The following is a 20,994-nucleotide window of genomic DNA, read 5'->3' as shown; positions in this document are numbered from 1 at the left end:
AAAATACAAAAATGTGATTTAAAAAAATACAAAAATGTGATAAAAAAATTACAAAAATGTGATTAAAAAATACAAAAATGTGATTAAAAAAATGCAAAAATATGATTAAAAAAATTCAAAAATGTGATTAAAAAAATACAAAAATGTGATTTCAAAAATTAAAAAAAATGTGATAAAAAATACAAAAATGTGATTAAAAACATGCAAAAATGTGATTAAAAAAATACAAAAATGTGATTTAAAAAATGCAAAAATTTGATTAAAAAAATTACAAAATTGTGATATAAAATTACAAAAATGTGATAAAAAAAATACAAAAATTTGATTAAAAAAATACAAAAATGTGATTAAAAAAGTACAAAAATGTGATTAAAAAAATTCAAAAATGTGCTTTAAAAAATGCAAAAATGTGATCAAAAAATGCTAAAATGTGACTAAGAAATACAAAAATGTGATTAATTTTTTTTTTTAAATGTGATTGAAAAAATTACAAAAATGTGATTAAAAAAATACCTAATTGTGATATAAAATTACAAAAATGTGACAAAAAATGGACCAAAAAAATTGGACAAAAATGTGATGAAAAAGTGCTTAAAATGTGCTCGGTTCAGGCGGGGGGTAAGGGGTTAACGGTGGTCGGGTATTGCCGCACTGACGAAATGAACAAAACAAACGCCCCGCAGCCACAGCCGACGCGAAAGCCTGAAAAACGGCTTCCCCCTCGCATCACCACCGCGCCTTCCGCAGCTTCTGTCGGAGGAGCGGGAGGAAGGATGCGGTGCGGGAAAACATCTCAGCCCCTGATGATTTGACAGACCCGGGCCGAATGTGGAGCTGCCGCCGGTGACCGTGTTTCCGTGAGGTGACTGCGTTTACGGTGCTTTATTTGCGCAGTGCAAACAGCAGCAGCAGCTAGCATCCTCCGCGAGCACACTGCGTGATTCATGTAGTTACGCTGTGAAGAAGCGCGTGACATTTCCGTCAGTGCAGGAGGAATGCGCGCGCTGGTTTCCTCCATAGCGCTGGTTTTGGGTGAATATTTGGTTCCAAAACAATCAGCATGGCACACATAGCCTGCTGCTGCTGTGCCCTTGGGCAAGACACTGTATGTACTGGCATCGATGGTTGTGGGAGCTGGGTGGGAGGAGTCAGGACAGCGTGCGCTTTTTGAGTAAATCTGCCCCCACATCATTTTTTTATTTGATTTAGTTGGGTTTGGGACAAGATATTGTAGCAATATATCAATATATCAATACAGATAGGCAAACTATGCAAGTTGCGTAGGGCCCCACATCGCAGTCAAACTATGTCAGGGGTAGGCAGAATTTTTGTCATTTTTTGTTGAATTTTTGTCATTTTTTGTTGAATTTTTGTCATTTTTTGTTGAATTTTTGTCATTTTTTGTTGAATTTTTGTCATTTTTTGTTGAATTTTTGTCACATTTTTTTTTAATTTTTGTCACATTTTTGTTGAATTTTTGTCATTTTTTGTTGAATTTTTGTCACATTTTGGTTGAATTTTTGTCATTTTTGTTGAATTTTTGTCATTTTTTGTTGAATTTTTGTCACATTTTTAAAAAAAAAATTTGTCACATTTTTGTTGAATTTTTGTCACATTTTTGTTGAATTTTTGTCGTTTTTTTGTTAAATTTTTGTCACATTTTATTGAGTTTTTGTCATTTTTTGTTGAATTTTTGTCACATTTTTGTTGAATTTTTGTCACTTTTTTGTAGAATTTTTGTCATTTTTGGTTGAGTTTTTGTCACATTTTTGTTGCGTTTACATCCTTGTTTTCTTCTCATCTTTGTGGCTGTTTTGGTGCTTTTTTCCCCAAGAAGCTTTTTGATTTGGGTAAAGTCAAACTGGATGAAATGGGATCTGTTCAGGTGGGAGTTAAGAGGTTAATAATGGTGTCGTAGAATGTGGGGCAGATGTGAGTTTAAAGTCACAGTGGTCCAGGTGTCCTAGATTATCCGGGACAGCTCCAGTTTCCTGGTTTAGCCTTTTCCCTTTCGGTCCATTTGTGTAAACATGGACCAGCTTGTCCCGTAGATTATTCCAATACTATAAAACTCAGTGTCTATGTCAATCACAAAGTAAAAAAACTACTTAAAAACCCCAATGTCATGCTTTGATTTTTTTCACAAACCGTTTACTGTTCAGGTCTCTCATAGTTTCCATTTGAACATCTGGTTTCCTTAACCCCTTAACTCCCACCTGAACCGAGCACATTTTCTCCAGTTTGGCTTTACCCCAGTCCAAAAGCTTCTGGAAAAAAGGTGTGAAAATAGAGACAGAACTGAAGATGAAAACAATGATGAAGATGTGACAAAAAATGACACAAAAATGTGACAAAAAATGACAAAAAAAATATTTTAAAAAGACAAAAAATGTGACAAAACTTCGACAAAAAATGACAAAAAAATTATTAAAAAAGACAAAAAAATTGACTAAAATGTGACAAAAAATGACCAAAAAATGACAAAAAGTGACGAAAAAATGTGACAAAAAAATTATTTAAAAAAAGACAAAAAATGTGACAAAAAATTACTAAAAAACGTCAAAAAAGACAAAAAAAGACAAAAAATTCGACAAAAATGTGACAAAAAATGACCAAAAATGTATTAAAAAAGACAAAAAATTGACAAAAAAATGACCCAAAAAAATGACCCAAAAAAAATGACAAAAAAATGACAAAAAAATAGCAAAAAGTGACGGATAAATGTGACAAAAAAAATGATTTAAAAAATGACAATATATGTGAAAATATGACCCAAAAATGACAATAAAAAGACAAAAAATGTGACAAAAAATGACAAAAAATGACAAAAAAGTTACAAAATGAGTTGAATACCCCCCCCCCCCAAAAAGATGGAAAAAAATCTGATGACATGAGGAAAAAGATCCATTTAGATGAGCTTTGTAGGTCTTAGCTTTCAAATGAGGCGTTACACTGGCCTACAGGATTTGGGTAAAGCTGAACTGGAGAAAATGCGGGAGTTAAGAGGTTAAAAGAGTGGTTGAAGAACATATATGACTCCAGATTTCCTTGTATGAATGTCATTGTGTGCCAGAGGCTGCAGAGATGGCGGACTGCAGGACGTCTCTGTCCCGTGGGGCTCTCCTCCTCCTCCTCCTCCTCTTCCTCCTGATGCTGCTGGGTTCCTCTCGGTCCGGCCCGGAGATGGACCCGTACAGAGTCCTGGGGCTGAGCAGGAGCGCGAGTCCGACTGAGATCAAGAAGGTTTACAAACGCCTGGCCAAGGAGTGGTGAGAATCATGTCGAATACTTTTGTTCTTGCAACCATGGAGATGTTTTTGTGGCTGCAGGAGGTACTTATGTGAGTGGAGCTGTGAGTCTCCTCCTCCCAGAGCAAACAGGTCTGAGGTGGCGGGTCAGACAGAGAGCGGGTCAGAAGCTCCTTATGAGAGACCAACAGGCCCGGTCAGAACCGTGAGGCCGTCCTTCTGTGGACCCACCACCTGCAGGGGGCGCGAAAAGGGGCGGGTGCAATGTGACGACCCGGCAACGGACAAGTGGGAGAAAATGGATGGATGGATAAAAATGGTGGCCTATTTCGTTAACCTCTTAACTCCCGCCTGAACCGAGAGGATCTTTTTCCTCACTTAAATCAGATTTTTTTCCCATCATTTTTTTGTTGGGTATTCCACTCATTTTTGTAACTTTTTTGTCATTTTTTGTGACTTTTTTTGTCATTTTTTCATACATTTTTCATCACATTTTTGTCACATTTTTGTCAATTTTTTTTGTCAAATTTTGGTCATTTTTTGGTCAAATTTTTATCACATTTTTGTCATTTTTTGTCACATTTTTGTCATTTTTTGTCACATTTTTGTCACTTTTTTGCCATTTTTTTGTCAAATTTTTATCACATTTTTTGTCAATTTTTTATCCATTTTTTATCGTTTTTTTGTCGTCTTTTTGTCATTTTTTCGTCATTTTTTTGTCACATTTTTGTCATTTTTTGTAATTTTTTTTTCAATATCTTGTGACATTTTTGTGACATTTTTGCCACTTTTTCATCAATTTTTCATCACTTTTTATCAATGTTTTCTCCCTTTTTTGTCACATTTCCATCATTGTTTTCGTCTCAGTTTTGTTGCTATTTTCTCACCTTTTTTCCAGAAGCTTTTGGACTGGGGTAAAGCCAAACTGGAGAAAATGTGCTCGGTTCAGGCGGGAGTTAAGGGGTTAAATTATGTATTTCTTATAGAAAGTTACTGCAATTCCACATGTTTTGGTGTAAGTGTTTATTTCCGTTGTGTGTATTGGACAAAGAAGTTGAGAAAAATAGAAAAATTTGCCAAAACGTATCTATGAAAAAGTGGCAAAAATTTCATAAGAAATTGACAAAAAATTGTCAAAATGTGACAACAAAATTACAAAAATGTGATTAAAAAATGACTAAAAAATGACAAAAAAATGACAAAAAAGTTACAAAAATGAGTTGAATACCCAACAAAAAAATTATGGAAAAAAAATCTGATGACGTGAGGAAAAAGATCCTCTCTGTTCAGGCGGGAGTTAAGAGGTTAAACACACCCACCGGCCTCGTTTACATGTTTTTAGTGGTAGGGGAATCCTACTCAGACTCGGGGAGAACATGCAAACACGGAAAGGCCTCGTCCCTGTGGGAATCGAACCCAGGACCTTCAAATGCCCTGAGGAAGACCATCTCTAGGTCGAAACGCGTCGACATGTCCATTCAATAAAGGCCTTTAAAGGGAGGGTATTATGCAAAATGGACTTTTTCAAGCTTTCCATCATGTTATTCTGTCACTCCCTCATTAAAAACATGCCTGAAGTGTTGCCTTGGCACATTCACGTATTTGTGAGTAATCTGTAAAAACTCTGATGGCGGCCATTTTAGGGATAGGTTTGCCTGAGTCCTCCTAGGAACGCCCCCACCTCCTGGAGACGCCTCCGAGCTTTCGTCACCAGCCGAGTAACCAACCACTGCTCCTCAGCAGAACCCCCTCCCCACTGATGCCACAGACAGCGTGTGGAGGGGGCGTGTCTAAAGGCTCAGAGGTTCTTAAAGAGACAGAGGCCTATTTCAAGACATTCACTACAGCCATTTTGAGAGAGACATTTTATACAAGGCAGTTATTCTAATTTACTGCATTTACAGCAGAAGGTTTGTCATCATTGTAGTGTGATATAGACTGGTGCTATGGGACTGAATAAAGCATAATACCCCCTCTTTAAAGGAAACATCTCAGGGATGCCAACACTTCTGTTCATGTTTGCAAACAAGCTTTTGCTTTCAAAATTCAATGTTTTTTCTGTTAAATTCATAGATTCAGAGGCAGACGGACTGTAGGTGCGGAATCACCTTCATATCACCACAAATATGTGACTGAGGCGTGAAATGAATAACTAAAACAACGCTTTCTTCACAGGCACCCAGACAAAAACAAGAATCCCGGCGCCGAAGACATGTTCATCAAGATCACCAAGTCATATGAGGTGAGTCGCTTTCGAACGTTTCAGTCAATTCTTATCAGCTTTAGTGTAACTTTAAAAATCACTGTTGCTTTATAGATTCTATCCAACGAGGACAAGCGCGCCAACTACGACCGCTACGGGCAGCTGGACGACACGCAGCCGTACGGGCCGCGCCGCGACAACTTCTACTTCGACGAGGCTTTCTTCAACTTCCCGTTCGACGCCCGGAGCCAGCGGGAGTTCAGCGAGGGCCGCCACGCGCTGCGCTTCGGCCAGTACCTGAAGGAGGTGGTGCCCGACAGCTACCGGCGGCCGTACCTCATCAAGGTCACGTCCGACTGGTGCTTCAGCTGCATCCACATCGAGCCCGTGTGGAAGGACGTGGCGCAGGAGATGGAGGCGCTGGGTCGGTGGAACCTTCATTTTGATCTTTTTTTTTAAATTTAAAGACAGTTTTTGGTCGGTTAGTTCCACCTCTTCGTCCTCTCACTCGCCTGGGTCCGAGTTTACAGCGAGCACCTCTGTGTGGTGCTTTCGCTCCCTGTCCGAGTTTTGTTTCTCTGCTACTGCATCGTTTTGGCAAATAGGCTTTATCTGTTTCAGGAGAGTCTCTGTCATTTTTTGTCACATTTTTGTTATTTTTTTGTCAATTTTTTTTCTAATTTTTATCAACATTGACAAAAAAGTGACGAAAAAAAGAACGAAAAAGGACAAAAAAGTGACAAAAAAATGACAAAAAATGACAAAAAAATGACAAAAAATGACAAAAAAGTGACGAAAAAATGACATAAAAATGACAAAATGTTTCAAAAAAAAGAACAAAAAATGACAAAAAAGGACAAAAAAGTGACAAAAAAATGACAAAAAAATGACAAAAAAACGATAAAAAATGACAAAAAAATGTAAAAAAAAAAAAAAAAAAAAAAATGACCAAAAAATGACCAAAAAATGACAAAAAATGACAAAAAAATGACAAAAAATGACAAAAAAGTGACGAAAAAATGACATAAAAATGACAAAAAAATGTTTAAAAAAAAAGAACAAAAAATGACAAAAAAGGACAAAAAAGTGACAAAAAAAATTACAAAAAAATGACAAAAAAAATGATAAAAAATGACAAAAAATGTAAAAAAAAAAAAGAACAAAAAATGACAAAAAAGTGACAAAAAAATGACAAAAAATGACAAAAAATGACAAAAAAAAGACAAAAAAATGACAAAAAAAGACAAAAATTGACAAGAAAAGAACAAAAATGTGACAAAAATGACAAAAAAATGACATTTTTTATTTAAAGAGAGTTTCTGGTCGGTTAGTTCCACCTCTTCGTCCTCTCACTCGCCTGGGTCCGAGTTTACAGCGAGCACCTCTGTTTCAGGAGTGTTTCTTCTCTGTTTCAGGAGTGGGGGTGGGCGTGGTGGACGTGGGCTACGAGCGGCGTCTGGCCAATCACCTGGGCGCTCACCGCACGCCCTCCATCCTGGGCCTGGTCAGCGGCCGCGTGTCCTTCTTCCACTACGCCGTGGCCAAGGAGCACCTGCTGCAGTTCGTGGAGGACCTGCTCCCTCAGCGCCTCGTGGAGCGGGTAATATTTTTCGGACAGATTCAGTTATTAGCAGTGTTGGGGTATTAGTGTCGGCTGGACCTGGACAGAGTTTTGGAAAGAAATGTCCAGATGTTTTCCCTGGCTCATCATTCAGAATATTGTCTCCTTTTCTTGAAGCCTTCATGAGAAAGTCATGTGACCTGAACCTAGTCTGTGCTGAGAGAGCGTGGATCGGTCCAGCCATTAAGCCATTAACATTATTACCGTAAGAATTCTTGGCTGCACAAACTCCATTTTAACCCTTTAACTCCCACCAGAACCGAGCACATTTTCTCCAGTTTGGCTTTGCCCCAATCCAAAAAGCTTCTGGGAAAAAGCAACAAAACAGAGACGAAAACAATGATGGAAATGTGACAAAACAGTGAGAAAACATTGACATTGAAAAAGTGGCAAAAATGTCACCAAAATGTCACAAGAAATTGACAAAAATTGACGAAAAAATGAAAAAAAAAATGAAAAAAATGTGATAAAAAATGGACAAAAAAATGACAAAAAATGACAAAAATGTGACAAAAAATGACAAAATAAATGACAAAAAAATGACAAAAAATTGACAAAAAATGGACAAAATTTGACATAAATTTGATAAAAATGTGATAAAAAAAATGACAAAAAATTTGATAAAAATGTGATACAAAAAATGACAAAAAAATGACAAAAAAATGACAAAAAATTGACAAAATTTGACAAAAATGTGATAAAAATGTGATAAAAATGTGATAAAAAAAATTACCAAAAAATGACCAAAAATTGATCAAAAATGTGACAAAAAATGACAAAAAAATGACAAAAAAATGACAAAAATGTGATAAAAAATGGACCAAAAAATTGACAAAAAAATGACAAAAAATGACAAAAATGTGATGAAAAATTGACAAAAAATGGACAAAAAAATGACAAAAAATGACAAAAATGTGATGAAAAATTGACAAAAAATTGACAAAATGTGACAAAAAATGGACAAAAATGTGATAAAAAATTACAAAAAAATTACAAAAAAGTTACAAAAATGAGTTGAATGCCCAACAAAAAAATGATGGAAAAAATCTGATGACGTGATGAAAAAGATCCTCTCGGTTCAGGCGGGAGTTAAGAGGTTAAATCTCAGGCTGCTGACTCAAGTCCTTCTAAAACCGAGCTCTACATAAAACATAAACACGGCTGATAAATGTGGTAAAAGGCTCTTGTTTCTCGTCTTCTGTTTTCAGGTGAATGACAGGAACCAAGCCCAGTTTTTGAGCAGTTGGCACGAGCTCAACAAACCCCACGTGCTGCTGTTCGACCAGGTGCCCACAGTGCCCCTGCTGTTCAGGGTGAGTCAGTGTTTTACAGTCTTAACCCCTTAACTCTCACCTGTTTGGCTTTACCCCAGTCCAAAAGCTTCTGGAAAAAAGCTGTGAAAATAGCGACAGAACTGAGACGAAAACAATGATGGAAATGTGTCAAAAAAGGGAGAAAACATTGATAAAAAGTGACGACAAATTGATGAAACAGTGGCAAAAATGTCACAAGAAATTGACAAGAAATTGACAAAAAATTGACGAAACAATGACAAAAATGTGACAAAAAATTGACAAAAAAATAACAAAAATTTTACAAAAAATGACAAATAAATGACAAAAAAACCCCAAAAATGACAAAAAATTTACAAAAAAAATAACAAAAATGTGATAAAAAATGGACGAAAAAATGACAAAAAAACGAAAAAAATGACAAAAAATAAATAAATATTTTTTTTTACATTTAAAAAGACAAAAAAAATGACCAAAATGTGATAAAAATGTGACAAAAAAATAACAAACATTTGACATAAAATGACAAAAAAAAATGACAAAAAAGTTACAAAAATGAGTTGAACACCCAACAAAAAAATTATGGAAAAAAATCTGATGACGTGAGGGAAAAGATCCTCTCGGTTCAGGCGGGAGTTAAAGGGGGGGGGTATTATGCAAAATCGACTTTTTCAAGCTTTACATCATGTTATTAAGTCATTCCCTCATCAAAAACATGGCTGAAGTGTTGCCTGGGCACATTCACACGTATTTTCGGTTCCAGGAGGGGACAATAACCCAGCTTTAATTACTTTACATTCAGCCATATTTACCTCACGTTTCAGTTCATTAGACACAGATTCATTTTTGGGCGTCTCTTTTGTTCAGAACGTATCGGTTTAGTCTTGTGCCCTGTGATAACACACCTGCCCCGGGCCTGAAACAGTTCGAGGCCTCCCCCTTTGTGTTGTATTGTCGGTCAAACACAAAGAAGTCTGACTTACACTGATACAAAGGAACTAAATTGAACCAGGAAACTGATCAAGTTCAAGTCTCAGACACTGGATATTTACACCACGAGGAGCTCATACAATACCTGAGCTGGGCTTGAACTTTCTCTTATTTCGTTTGTATGAGCGTTAACTTTGGTCCTGTGTCCGTCCGCAGCTGACGGCGTTCGCCTACAAAGACTTCCTGCAGTTCGGCTACGTGGACCAGGGCCTGGCAGAGACGTCGCACCTGCAGAAGAAGTTCAACATCAACACGTACGCTCCGACCATGCTGGTGTTCAAGGAGAGCGCGGACAAGCCAGCCGACATCATACAGGTGCAGGACACTAAAGCCCGGGGACACACCGGAGGGTTCGAGAAGGCGAGGTCCTTGAAAGCACTTCAATGACCTCGCTTTTCTGGAGCCCTAAGCAAAGGTCCACGAAGGAGCCCTACAGTGTGTGCATCCCAAGGCTAATCGATAAAGAGAAACCCATTTACGGTCGATAGCAGTTACACGTAATGACCTCACTTCGGGTTCTGAGTGGGATTAAGCTATACTTTACTAAACCTTGTAAGGAAATTTGACCCACCGTAATTGGGGCGACCTGTGGGAGCAGTGAGCAGCCAGCGTAGGCCAGATGTGGAACCAGGCTGATGGTAACACCGCCTGTGAGAAGCAGAGGTACTCAGTTACAGTTACTCAAGTACATGTACTGAAGTAACCTTTTAAAGTCATTGTACTTTGCAAGAAGAATTCAAATTTTTGATATTTTTTTTGATATTTTGGCTGCTCGACCCACCTCTGTTGAGAACCACTAACCTTCTGCCACGGTCAGACTGGTGTTTGGACGACACTATTTTCCGCACTGTGGGCGATTCTAAATTTACATAAAATCTGACTCCATGAGATAATTTAAACACATTTAAACAGTTAAGTTTAAAATATTAAAGTATTTCGCCAGCGTATTCGTTGATCCCAAAGTCTGAGGAGAAACCGCCAGAATTCAGTAGCTTTAGTCAATGAGATTTTTATAACAATTACAATTTCTAAACACAGATTTATCTGAATGCTAAAGTCCCTATACCAGGGGTCACCACACCCAGGGGCCCTTTGGGGCGTGTCCAGTAGCCCTTGGGACTTTTTCTAAAGTGTAAAACACTTCATTTTCTTGAATCTAATTCTTAAAATTACAGTTATTTTGGTTCTTGTGACTCAGTATGAGTTTAAAATAAATTTATTTAAATATAATATGGGGTCAATATCCTTTAAGTGAACAGTGTACGTTTAAGTCTTTAGGATTTGTTTTTAAGCCCTCGAACAACTTAATGCTCTTAAAGGGACTATAAGGAGTTTAAAAATGTTAAAATTAAGTATTTTCCTCCCCCTACATGTTCCAGCCATGTCCTAATGTGTAGAATGAGCTCAGACCTGTTCACCACAACTGCCTCTAAAATCCTGTACGGTCACTCAGAAATGTATCACTTCGGCCCGAATTGCCGTCATGCACGAGCTTAATATAGAAGGTGCAGTTACACATATGGCCTGAGGTGGCAGTAGTGAGTATAAAATGGCGAACTTGCTTCCAGCCCCTTTAAAGTAGCCCTCAGCTGAAATAAGGTTGGTGACCCCTGCCCTATACTATACTAACCATATACACTCGGTGCTCGAACGGGGCCGTCCTGGGACAACAGCAGCGTCTAACAAAATATACAAATATATAACATAAAAAATCTGATGTTCACGAGGAGATAAGTGGAGCTCGGGCCGAGGTCAGCTGGTCCTTCCTGTTGCCATATATGGAGTTATTTTTCACAGCTCCGGTGAGGGCGCCGGACGTCTCCACAGGTTTGAGCAAAAGAATGTGCGATGAAACATGTGACCTCAGACCTGAACCATGTGACCCTCAGACCATGAACCATGTGACCTCAGACCTGAACCATGTGACCTTAGACCTGAACCACGTGACCCCAGACCTGAACCATGTGACCTCAGACCTGAACCATGTGACCTCAGACCTAAACCATGTGACCTCAGACCTGAACCATGTGACCCCAGACCTGAACCATGTGACCTCAGACCTGAACCATGTGACCTCAGACCTGAACCATGTGACCTCAGACCTGAAGCACCAAAATAGCCACAAAAAACTGACGAAAAATTGATAAAAAAGTGGCAAAAATGTCACAAAAATTAAAAGAAATTGACAAAAATTGGACAAAAAATTGACAAAAAATGACAAAAATGTGATTAAAAAAATGGATGAAAAAATGACAAAAATGTGACAAAAAAATGACAAAATTTGGACAAAAAATTGGACAAAAAATGATTTAAAAAATGACCAAAAAAAGACAAAAAATGACAAAATGTGACAAAAATGACAAACATTTGATAAAAATTTGACCAAAAAAATGACAAAAGAAGACAAAAAATGTGACAAAATGCTACAAAAAAATGACCAAAATTGGACAAAAAATGATTAAAAAAATGACAAAAAAATGACAAAAATTTGATAAATATTGGACAAAAAAATTACAAAAATTTGACCCACAAAAATTTGACCCACCCAGTTCACCCAGAGGTGAACCATGTGACCTCAGACCATGAACCATGTGACCTCAGACCTGAACCATGTGACCTCAGACCTGAACCATGTGACCTCAGACCTGAACCATGTGACCTCAGACCTGAACCATGTGACCTCAGACCTGAACCATGTGACCGATGAACAGAGATAGAAGATGTTCCATGTTCTTCCTAACAGCGCTGTTTGTCTCTTCAGGCCAAGGACCTGAAAAGACCCATCGTGGACGAGTTCATTTCCAACAACAAGTTCCTGAGCGCCCCTCGCCTCGTGCACCAGAAGCTGTTTGACGAACTGTGTCCCGTCAAACAGTTCCACCGACGCAGAAAGTACGTGTTTCCGCTTTTGTTTCCGCTTTTGTGCTTTGACATCAGTTTAATCCATGGACTCCAGTGACCGTGTGAGCGTTCCCCGTCCAGGTTCTGCGTTCTGCTGATCACAGACGAGGAGGACGCGGACGGACGCCAGGCCTTTCTGACCTTCGCCTCTGAAAACACGAAGGAGGTGGTGAGGTTCGCCTACGTTTACCAGCGACTGCAGCAGCCGCTCTGTGACGTCCTGATGCACAACAGCGCCCTCTCTCTGCCGCAGGTGAGACTCGAGAACACGGTCAGCGTTAACACGGCCAAAATAAATTAAAATAAAAAATGGACTGGAGCACTGGACTAATGTGGTCGTATTTCCTGGTTCTTGTCAGGACTCGAGCCGTAGAGCATTAACCTCTTACCAGCCGCCTGAACCAAATGCATTTATGTCCTCATGGCCATTATATAGGTCTGTGTAACAGCTCATTTGAAAGAAGACCCACAAAAGTGATCTTTGTGTTGTGTCACCTTTTTTATGTTTTATTTTTTTTATTTTTGTTGAGTTTTTGTCACATTTTTGTTGAGTTTTTGTCTTTTTTTATGATTTTTTTTTCTTTTCACATTTTTGTTGAATTTTTGTCATTTTTTCTGCTGGATTTTTGTCATTTTTTCTGCTGGATTTTTGTCACTTTTTTGTTGAATTTAATTTTTGTCACATTTTTGTTGAATTTTTGTCATTTTTTTGTAGAATTTTTGTCACATTTTTGTTGAGTTTTTGTCATTTTTTGTTCATTTTTTGTCACATTTTTGTTCATTTTTGTCACATTTTTTGTCACATTTTTATTGAATTTTTGTCACATTTTTGTAAAGTTTTTGTCACATTTTTATTGAATTTTTGTCACATTTTTGTAAAGTTTTTGTCATTTTTTGTTCAATTTTTGTCACATTTTTGTTGAATTTTTGTCACATTTTTGTTGAATTTTTGTCATTTTTTTGTTGAATTTTTGTCATTTTTTAATGAGTTTTTGTCACATTTTTGTTGATTTTTTGTCACATTTTTGTTGAATTTTTGTCAATTTTTTGTTGAATTTTTGGTCAATTTTTTGTTGATTTTTTGTCACATTTTTGTTGATTTTTTGTCACATTTTTGTTGAGTTTTTGTCACATTTTTGTTGATTTTTTGTCATTTTTTGTTGATTTTTTGTCATTTTTTGTTGAATTTTTGTCACATTTTTGTTGAGTTTTTGTCACTTTTTTGTTGCGTTTACATCCTTGTTTTCTTCTCATTTTTTGTGGCTGTGTTGGTGCTTCTTTTCTCAAGCAGCTTTTTGATTAGGATCAGGTTCAGGTGGGGGTTAAGAGGTTAAAGCTGGAGGTTCAGGTGGGGGTTAAGAGGTTAAAGTGGGAAGTTCCTGGGCTGAGGTTTGACCAGACCTCCACAGGCTGATGGACTTGTTTTGGCAGGTGCTGATCTTGGAGCGGCGCAGTGCGGGGAAGGTCCTGTTCAAAGCCGTGTCTTCGTGGAACGGCAGCGAAGAGGACAAACTGCAGCTGAGGGAGGAGCTGGACACGCTGCTGCGGGACCCCTCCATCCTCACCCACGAGTCCACACTTCCGGAGCTCAACAACGAGTTCGCCTCGGTGGGTTCGAGCCACGACTGTCAGTATTTAATGATATTCTCAGCTTTATGGACAAAGCACAGGCCTGTTCCTTTGGCAGTGAATTTAAATAATATGAGGCTCTTTCGAATGTGTCACTGCGATAGAGAAAAAGCGCCCCCTACAGGTAGAAATAAAATATAAAAGCCATTCAGGGTTTCGTTCATTAACCTCTTAACTCCCACCTGAACATGTTTTCTCCAAATTCTCCAAATCTAAAAGGTTCTTCAAAACAGAGGCAAAAAAAAGAAGAGAAGAAAATGAGGATGTAAATGCAACAAAAAAAGCTAAAAGTGACTAAAAGAAGCGACAAAAATGACAAAAACTCAACAAAAAAGTGACAAAAATCCAGCAAAAAAGTGACAATAATCCAGCAGAAAAAAGAACAAAAATCCAGCCAAAAAATGATAAAAATCCAGCAAATAAATGACAAAAATCCAGCAAAAAAAAAAAAAAATCCAGCAGAAAAATGATAAAAATCCAGCAGAAAAAAGACAAAAATCCAGCAAAAAAAGACAAAAATCCAGCAGAAAAAAGACAAAAATCCAGCAAAAAAAGATAAAAATTCAGCAAAAAAATACAAAAAAAACAGTAAAAAAAAAGACAAAAATCCAGCAAAAAAGGACAAAAATCCAGCAGAAAAAGTGACAAAAATCCAGCAGAAAAAGTGTCAAAAAATCCAGCAGGAAAAGTGACACAAATCCAGCAAAAAAAGACAAAAATCCAGCAAAAAAAAGACAAAAATCCAGCAGAAAAAGTGACAAAAATCCAGCAAAAAAAAGACAAAAATCCAGCAAAAAAAAGACAAAAATCCAGCAAAAAAAAAGACAGAAATCCAGCAGAAAAAGTGACAAAAATCCAGCAAAAAAAAGACAAAAATCCAGCAAAAAAAAGACAAAAATCCAGCAAAAAAAAGACAAAAATCCAGCAGAAAAAGTGACAAAAATCCAGCAAAAAAAAGACAAAAATCCAGCAAAAAAAAGACAAAAATCCAGCAAAAAAAGACAAAAATCCAGCAGAAAAAGTGACAAAAATCCAGCAAAAAAAAAAAAAAATCCAGCAGAAAAATGATAAAAATCCAGCAGAAAAAAGACAAAAATCCAGCAAAAAAAGACAAAAATCCAGCAGAAAAAAGACAAAAATCCAGCAAAAAAAGATAAAAATTCAGCAAAAAAATACAAAAAAAACAGTAAAAAAAAAGACAAAAATCCAGCAAAAAAGGACAAAAATCCAGCAGAAAAAGTGACAAAAATCCAGCAGAAAAAGTGTCAAAAAATCCAGCAGGAAAAGTGACACAAATCCAGCAAAAAAAGACAAAAATCCAGCAAAAAAAAAGACAAAAATCCAGCAGAAAAAGTGACAAAAATCCAGCAAAAAAAGGACAAAAATCCAGCAAAAAAAAGACAAAAATCCAGCAGAAAAAGTGACAAAAATCCAGCAAAAAAAAGACAAAAATCCAGCAAAAAAAAGACAAAAATCCAGCAAAAAAAGTGACAAAAATCCAGCAGAAAAAGTGACAAAAAATCCAGCAAAAAAAGTGACAAAAATCCAGCAAAAAAAGACAAAAATCCAGCAAAAAAAGACAAAAATCCTGCAGAAAAAGTGACAAAAATCCAGCAGAAAAAGTGACAAAAAATCCAGTAAAAAAATGACAAAAATCCAGCAAAAAAAAGACAAAAATCCAGCAGAAAAAGTGACAAAAATCCAGCAAAAAAAGACAAAAATCCAGCCAAAAAAGACAAAAATCCAGCAAAAAAAAGACAAAAATCCAGCAGAAAAAGTGACAAAAATCCAGCTAAAAAAGGACAAAAATCCAGCAGAAAAAGTGACAAAAATCCAGCAAAAAAAGACAAAAATCCATTAAAAAAGTGACAAAAATCCAGCAGAAAAAGTGACAAAAATCCAGCAAAAAAAGTGACAAAAATCCAGCAAAAAAAGACAAAAATCCAGCAAAAAAAAGACAAAAATCCAGCAAAAAAGTGACAGAAGTAATAAAAAAGTGACAAAAACACATAAGGGAAATAGAAAGTGACGACAATAGCATAGAGGAGAGAATGGATTTGGATTTGGCGGGTGGTAAGAGGTTCAAGCAGACCTGGGCAAAATACAGCCTGAGGGCCCGATTCAGTCAGGCCCACCACTTGAAGGGCATTAATTCCTAAATATGTCCAAAAAAAGTAAGTCTCGAGCCCATTCCTGTGCGGAGTCATGATTTTTTTCTCTGCTCTAACTAATGCTCTTGCGTCTGTCCTTCAGGTGTTTGTGATTCGCTGGATCTACGCCTCGTACGATTACCTCTCTGAAGTCATGGAGGACATTCTGCACAACAACTGGCGAGTAAATCATCCTTTTCTCTCTAACGCATGAACAAAAACATCTAAAAACCTGTTTGATTTGCCGACGCGGCGGTTCCAGGCGGGAGATGATGCCTCTTCTGTCGCTGATCTTCTCCGCTCTCTTCATCTTGTTCGGGACTGTGGTCGTCCAGGCCTTTAGGTGCGAAAACACAAAGGTTTATCCACAGAAATGTCTCCGTATTAGAGCAGGAATAGTTTTTAATGGTTTCTTGTTTTGTTCCTATAGTGACTCGAGTGAAGACAAGCAGATGAAGCCAAAGCCGAAGGAGACGACAGCGAGCGTCACCTCGAGGTAAGAAACACCGCCCTCTAGGGAGCAGCGGGGGAAAAGCACAGCTCAGCTCAGTTTAGCTTTTGTGGTCGTTTAACGCCTTAACTCCCACCTGAACCGAGCACATTTTCTCCAGTTTGGCTTTACCCCAGTCCAAAAGCTTCTGGGAAAAAGCTGTGAAAATAGCAACAAAACTGGAACAATGATGGAAATGTGACAAAAAAGTGAGAAAACATTGACAAAAAAAAGTGACGAAAAATTGATGGAAAAGTGGCAAAAATGTGACAAGAAATTGACAAAAAAATGACGAAAAAATGACACAAATATGACAAAAATGCTGCAAAATGTGACAAAGAAATGACAAAAATTGATTCAAAATTGACGAAAAAATGACATAAATGTGATAAAAAATTGACAAAAAAATGACAAAATGTGATAAAGATTTGACAAAATTTGACAAAAATGTGATAAAGATTTGACAAAAAAAATGTCAAAAATGTGACAAAAAATGACAAAAAAATTGAGAAAAATGTGACAAAAATGTGATAAAAATGTGAAAAAAAATGTGACAAAAAATGTGACAAAAAATGACAAAAATTTGATAAAAAAATGGACGAAAAAATGACAAAAATATGACCAAAAAATGACAAAAAAATGACAAAAATTTACGTAAATGTGATAAAAAATTGACAAAAAAATGACAAAATGTGATAAAGATTTGACCAAAAAAAATGCCAAAAATGTGACAAAAAATTGACAAAATTTGACAAAAATGTGATAAAAAATGTGACAAAAATGACAAAAATTTGGTGAAAAAATGACAAAAAATATGACAAAAAATTGACAAAAAAATGTCAAAAATGTGATAAAAAATTGACAAAAAATTGACAAAAATGTGATAAAAAATTGACAAAAAAATGACAATAAATGACAAAAAAATGATAAAAAATGGACGAAAAAATGACAAAAATATGACCAAAAAATGACAATAATGTGATAAAAATGTGACAAAAAAATGACAAAAATGTGACCAAAAAAAGTTACAAAAATGTGACCAAAAAAGTACAAAAAATTACCAAAATATGACAAACATGTGATAAAAAATTGACCAAAATGTGACAAAAAATGACAAAAAAGTTACAAAAATGAGTTGAATGCCCAACAAAAAAATGATGTAAAAAAAATCTGATGACGTGAAGAAAAAGATCCTCTCGGTTCAGGCGGGAGTTCAGAGGTTCACTTGTGACTTTCCGAATCCCCTGCTCTCCTTCACTGACGGCGCTGTCTTTCCTCTTTGTTTAGCCGCGCCCCTAAGAAGAACTTCGTGGAGGTGACGGAGCTGACGGACATCACGTACATGAGTAACCTGGTGAGGCTGCGGCCGGGGCATCTCAACATCGTGCTGGTGCTTTCGGACGCGTCCAAGAACCTTCTGCTCAGCAAGTTCGCCAAAGAGGTCTATTCCTTCACCGGGTACGTGCAGCAGAGCCAAAACCATTCACCATTCATCGTTTTAGTTATTTATATTGTGTAGTATTGGTGTTTTTTCTGTCAGTGTATTAGCTGCTTGTCGGCTAATGTTACACCCGCCCCCTCATGGCGATGCTGCCACGTGATTGGCCCAAACCACTGCTGGTTCATATTCAAACAGATCAGTCAGAGGTGTTCAAGATTGATTCTTTAGCTGAAAGGTTTATTTATTTATGTTTTATTTGGTGCTGTGCTAATATTAACCTCTTAACTCCCGCCTGAACCGAGAGCATTTTCTCCAGTTCAGCTTTACCCAAATCCTGTAGGCCAGTGTAACACCTCATTTGAAAGTCTACAAAACTCATCTAAATGGATCTTTTTCCTCACGTCATCAGATTTTTTTCCATCTTTTTTGGGGGGGGGGGTTTCAACTCATTTTGTAACTTTTTGTCACATTTTTTGTCATTTTTTTGTCATTTTTTTGTCATTTTTTGTATTTTTTTTGTTATTTTTTGTCATTTTTTTCGTCACATTATCTGTCATTTGTTTGTTTGTTTTTTGTCATTTTTTGTAATTTTTTTGTCACATTTTTATCAAATTTTGTGTAATTTTTTGGTCATTTTTTTTGTATTTATTTTTTTTTTTCATTTTTTGTCATTTTTTGTCACATTTTTGTCATTTTTTGTCATTTTTTTCGTCACATTTTCTGTCATTTTTTTGTTTGTTTTTTGTCATTTTTTGTTTGTTTTTTGTCATTTTTTTGTCACATTTTTGTTATTTTTTTGGTCATTTTTTGTCATTTTATTGTTTGTTTTTTTGTCATTTTTTTGTCATTTTTTTGTCATTTTTTTGTCATTTTTTTGTCATTTTTCTGTCATTTTTTTGTCATTTTTTGTCATTTTTTTGTCATTTTTTTGTCATTTTTTTTGTCATTTTTTTGTCATTTTTTTTGTCATTTTTTTGTCATTTTTTTTGTCATTTTTTTGTCATTTTTTGGTCACATTTTTGTCAATGTTTTCTCACTTTTTTGTCATTTTTTTTGTCATTTTTTTGTCATTTTTTCGTCACATTTTTGTCAAAGTTTTCTCACTTTTTTGCCACATCATCCTTGTTTTCGTCTCAGTTCTGTCTCTATTTTCACACCTTTTTCCCAGAAGCTTTTGGACTGGGGGTAAAGCCAAACAGTAGAAAATGTGCTCGGTTCAGGTGGGAGTTTCGGGGTTAACGAACATGAGACCCACGCATGTAAACACGCCACCCCGCACTGTAGCCATGCCACGTATATACCACAAGAACACATGCTCCAGGTCTTGTCTTCACATATGTGTTGGTCCCACAGGAGTGAGACGCTGCACTTCTCCTTCCTGAACGTGGACAAACACCTGGAGTGGATTTGCTCGCTGCTGGACCAGGCCCCGGACGCGGCGCCCGCAGACGAGGACGACGAGCCGGATCGGAAAGCCGACTACAGCGGCTTCGTCCTGGCTCTGAACGGGCACAAGAAGTACCTCTGTCTGTTCAGGCCCGTCTACACCGGAGACGAGCACCGGTTTGTGGGAACGACTCAGTGCCTGATCTCTCCGAAGTCCGGTCTGGAAAGTCTCACCGTTTGTTTTCGCTCTCCTCAGGTCCTCGGACGACGAGGGGAGGAACAGGAGTCGGGACGAGCACAGGAGGTCGAGCCGCTGCCGGTCTCTGCAGCCGCACCACAAGCTGGACCGACTGGGGCTGTGGATGGAGCGTCTGCTGGAGGGATCTCTGCCGCGGTACTACCTCTCCGCCTGGCCCGGGCTGAACAGGATCACCCCCAAATAGAGCCTCTCCTCTAGGCCTGGAATGAACAGAATCATCCCCAAATAGAGCCTCTCCTCTGGGCCCGGGCTGGACAGAATCACCCCCAAATAGAGCCACTCCGCCTGGCCCGGGCTGGACAGAATCACCCCCAAATAGAGCCTCTCCTCTGGGCCCGGGCTGGACAAAATCACCCCCAAATAGAGCCTCTCCTCCTGGCCCGGACTGGAGAGAATCGCCCCCAAATAGAGCATCTCCTCTGGGCCCGGGCTGGACAGAATCACCCCCAAATAGAGCCTCTCCTCCTGGGCCCAGACTGGACAGAATCACCCCCAAATAGAGCCTCTCCTCTGGGCCTGGGCTGGACGGAATCATCCCCAAATAGAGCCTCTCCTCCTGGGCCCAGACTGGACAGAATCACCCCCAAATAGAGCCGCTCCTCTAGGCCCGAGCTGGACAGAATCACCTCCAAATAGAGCCTCTCCTCCTGGGCCCGGGCTAGACAGAATCACCCCCAAATAGAGCCGCTCCTCCTGGGTCCAGACTGGACAGAATCACCCCCAAATAGAGCGTCTCCTCCTGTGCCCAGACTGGACAGAATCACCCCCAAATAGAGCCTCTCCTCCTGGGCCCGGGCTAGACAGAATCACCCCCAAATAGAGCCGCTCCTCTAGGCCTGGAATGAACAGAATCACCCCCAAATAGAGCCTCTCCTCTGGGCCCAGGCTGGACTGAATCACCCCCAAATAGAGCCGCTCCTCTAGGCCCAGACTGGACAGAATCACCCCCAAATAGAGCCTCTCCTCCTGGGCCCAGACTGGACAGAATCACCCCCAAATAGAACCTCTCCTCCTGGCCCGGACTGGAGAGAATCGCCCCCAAATAGAGCCTCTCCTCTAGGCCCAGGCTGGACAGAATCACCCCCAAATAGAGCCTCTCCTCCTGGGCCCGGGATGAACAGAATCACCCCCAAATAGAGTCTCTCCTCCTGGGTCCAGACTGGACAGAATCACCCCCAAATAGAGCGTCTCCTCTGGGCCCAGACTGGACAGAATCACCCCCAAATAGAGCCTCTCCTCCTGGGCCCGGGCTAGACAGAATCACCCCCAAATAGAGCCGCTCCTCTAGGCCTGGAATGAACAGAATCACCCCCAAATAGAGCCTCTCCTCTGGGCCCTTGCTGGACAGAATCACCCCCAAATAGAGCCTCTCCTCTGGGCCCTT

The 20,994-nt window shown here is 38.5% G+C and overlaps 1 protein-coding gene across 1 annotated transcript; it reads left to right on the top strand.

The window, feature by feature from the left end:
• The first annotated feature begins 824 nt into the window (after window positions 1-824).
• LOC306981444 (dnaJ homolog subfamily C member 16-like) lies at window positions 825-19,920 on the top strand. Its single transcript, XM_079581057.1, has 16 exons — window positions 825-862; window positions 3,074-3,269; window positions 5,424-5,490; window positions 5,566-5,875; window positions 6,867-7,051; window positions 8,281-8,385; window positions 9,511-9,669; window positions 12,116-12,246; window positions 12,337-12,508; window positions 13,687-13,863; window positions 16,138-16,214; window positions 16,297-16,377; window positions 16,465-16,530; window positions 17,812-17,982; window positions 19,319-19,528; window positions 19,608-19,920. The coding sequence occupies exons 2-16, from the start codon at window positions 3,085-3,087 to the stop codon at window positions 19,792-19,794; spliced, it is 2,283 nt and encodes a 760-aa protein (XP_079437183.1). The 5' UTR covers window positions 825-862; window positions 3,074-3,084; the 3' UTR covers window positions 19,795-19,920.
• Window positions 19,921-20,994: the final 1,074 nt, after the last annotated feature.

Source organism: Gobius niger (assembly GCF_951799975.1).
Source record: "Gobius niger genome assembly, chromosome: 22".
NCBI classification, from domain to species: domain Eukaryota; kingdom Metazoa; phylum Chordata; class Actinopteri; order Gobiiformes; family Gobiidae; genus Gobius; species Gobius niger.
The sequence above is the reverse complement of the archived record's forward strand: the minus strand, read 5'-3'. Positions and strand labels throughout refer to the sequence as shown.

Excerpts from the sequence above, each read along its gene's own strand:
- LOC306981444 (XM_079581057.1), top strand. The coding sequence starts at position 3,085 with ATGGCGGACTGCAGGACGTCTCTGTCCCGTGGGGCTCTCCTCCTCCTC. Across the intron at positions 7,052-8,280 it reads CTCAGCGCCTCGTGGAGCGG|GTGAATGACAGGAACCAAGC; the intron begins GTAATATTTTTC and ends TTCTGTTTTCAG. Across the intron at positions 8,386-9,510 it reads CAGTGCCCCTGCTGTTCAGG|CTGACGGCGTTCGCCTACAA; the intron begins GTGAGTCAGTGT and ends GTCCGTCCGCAG.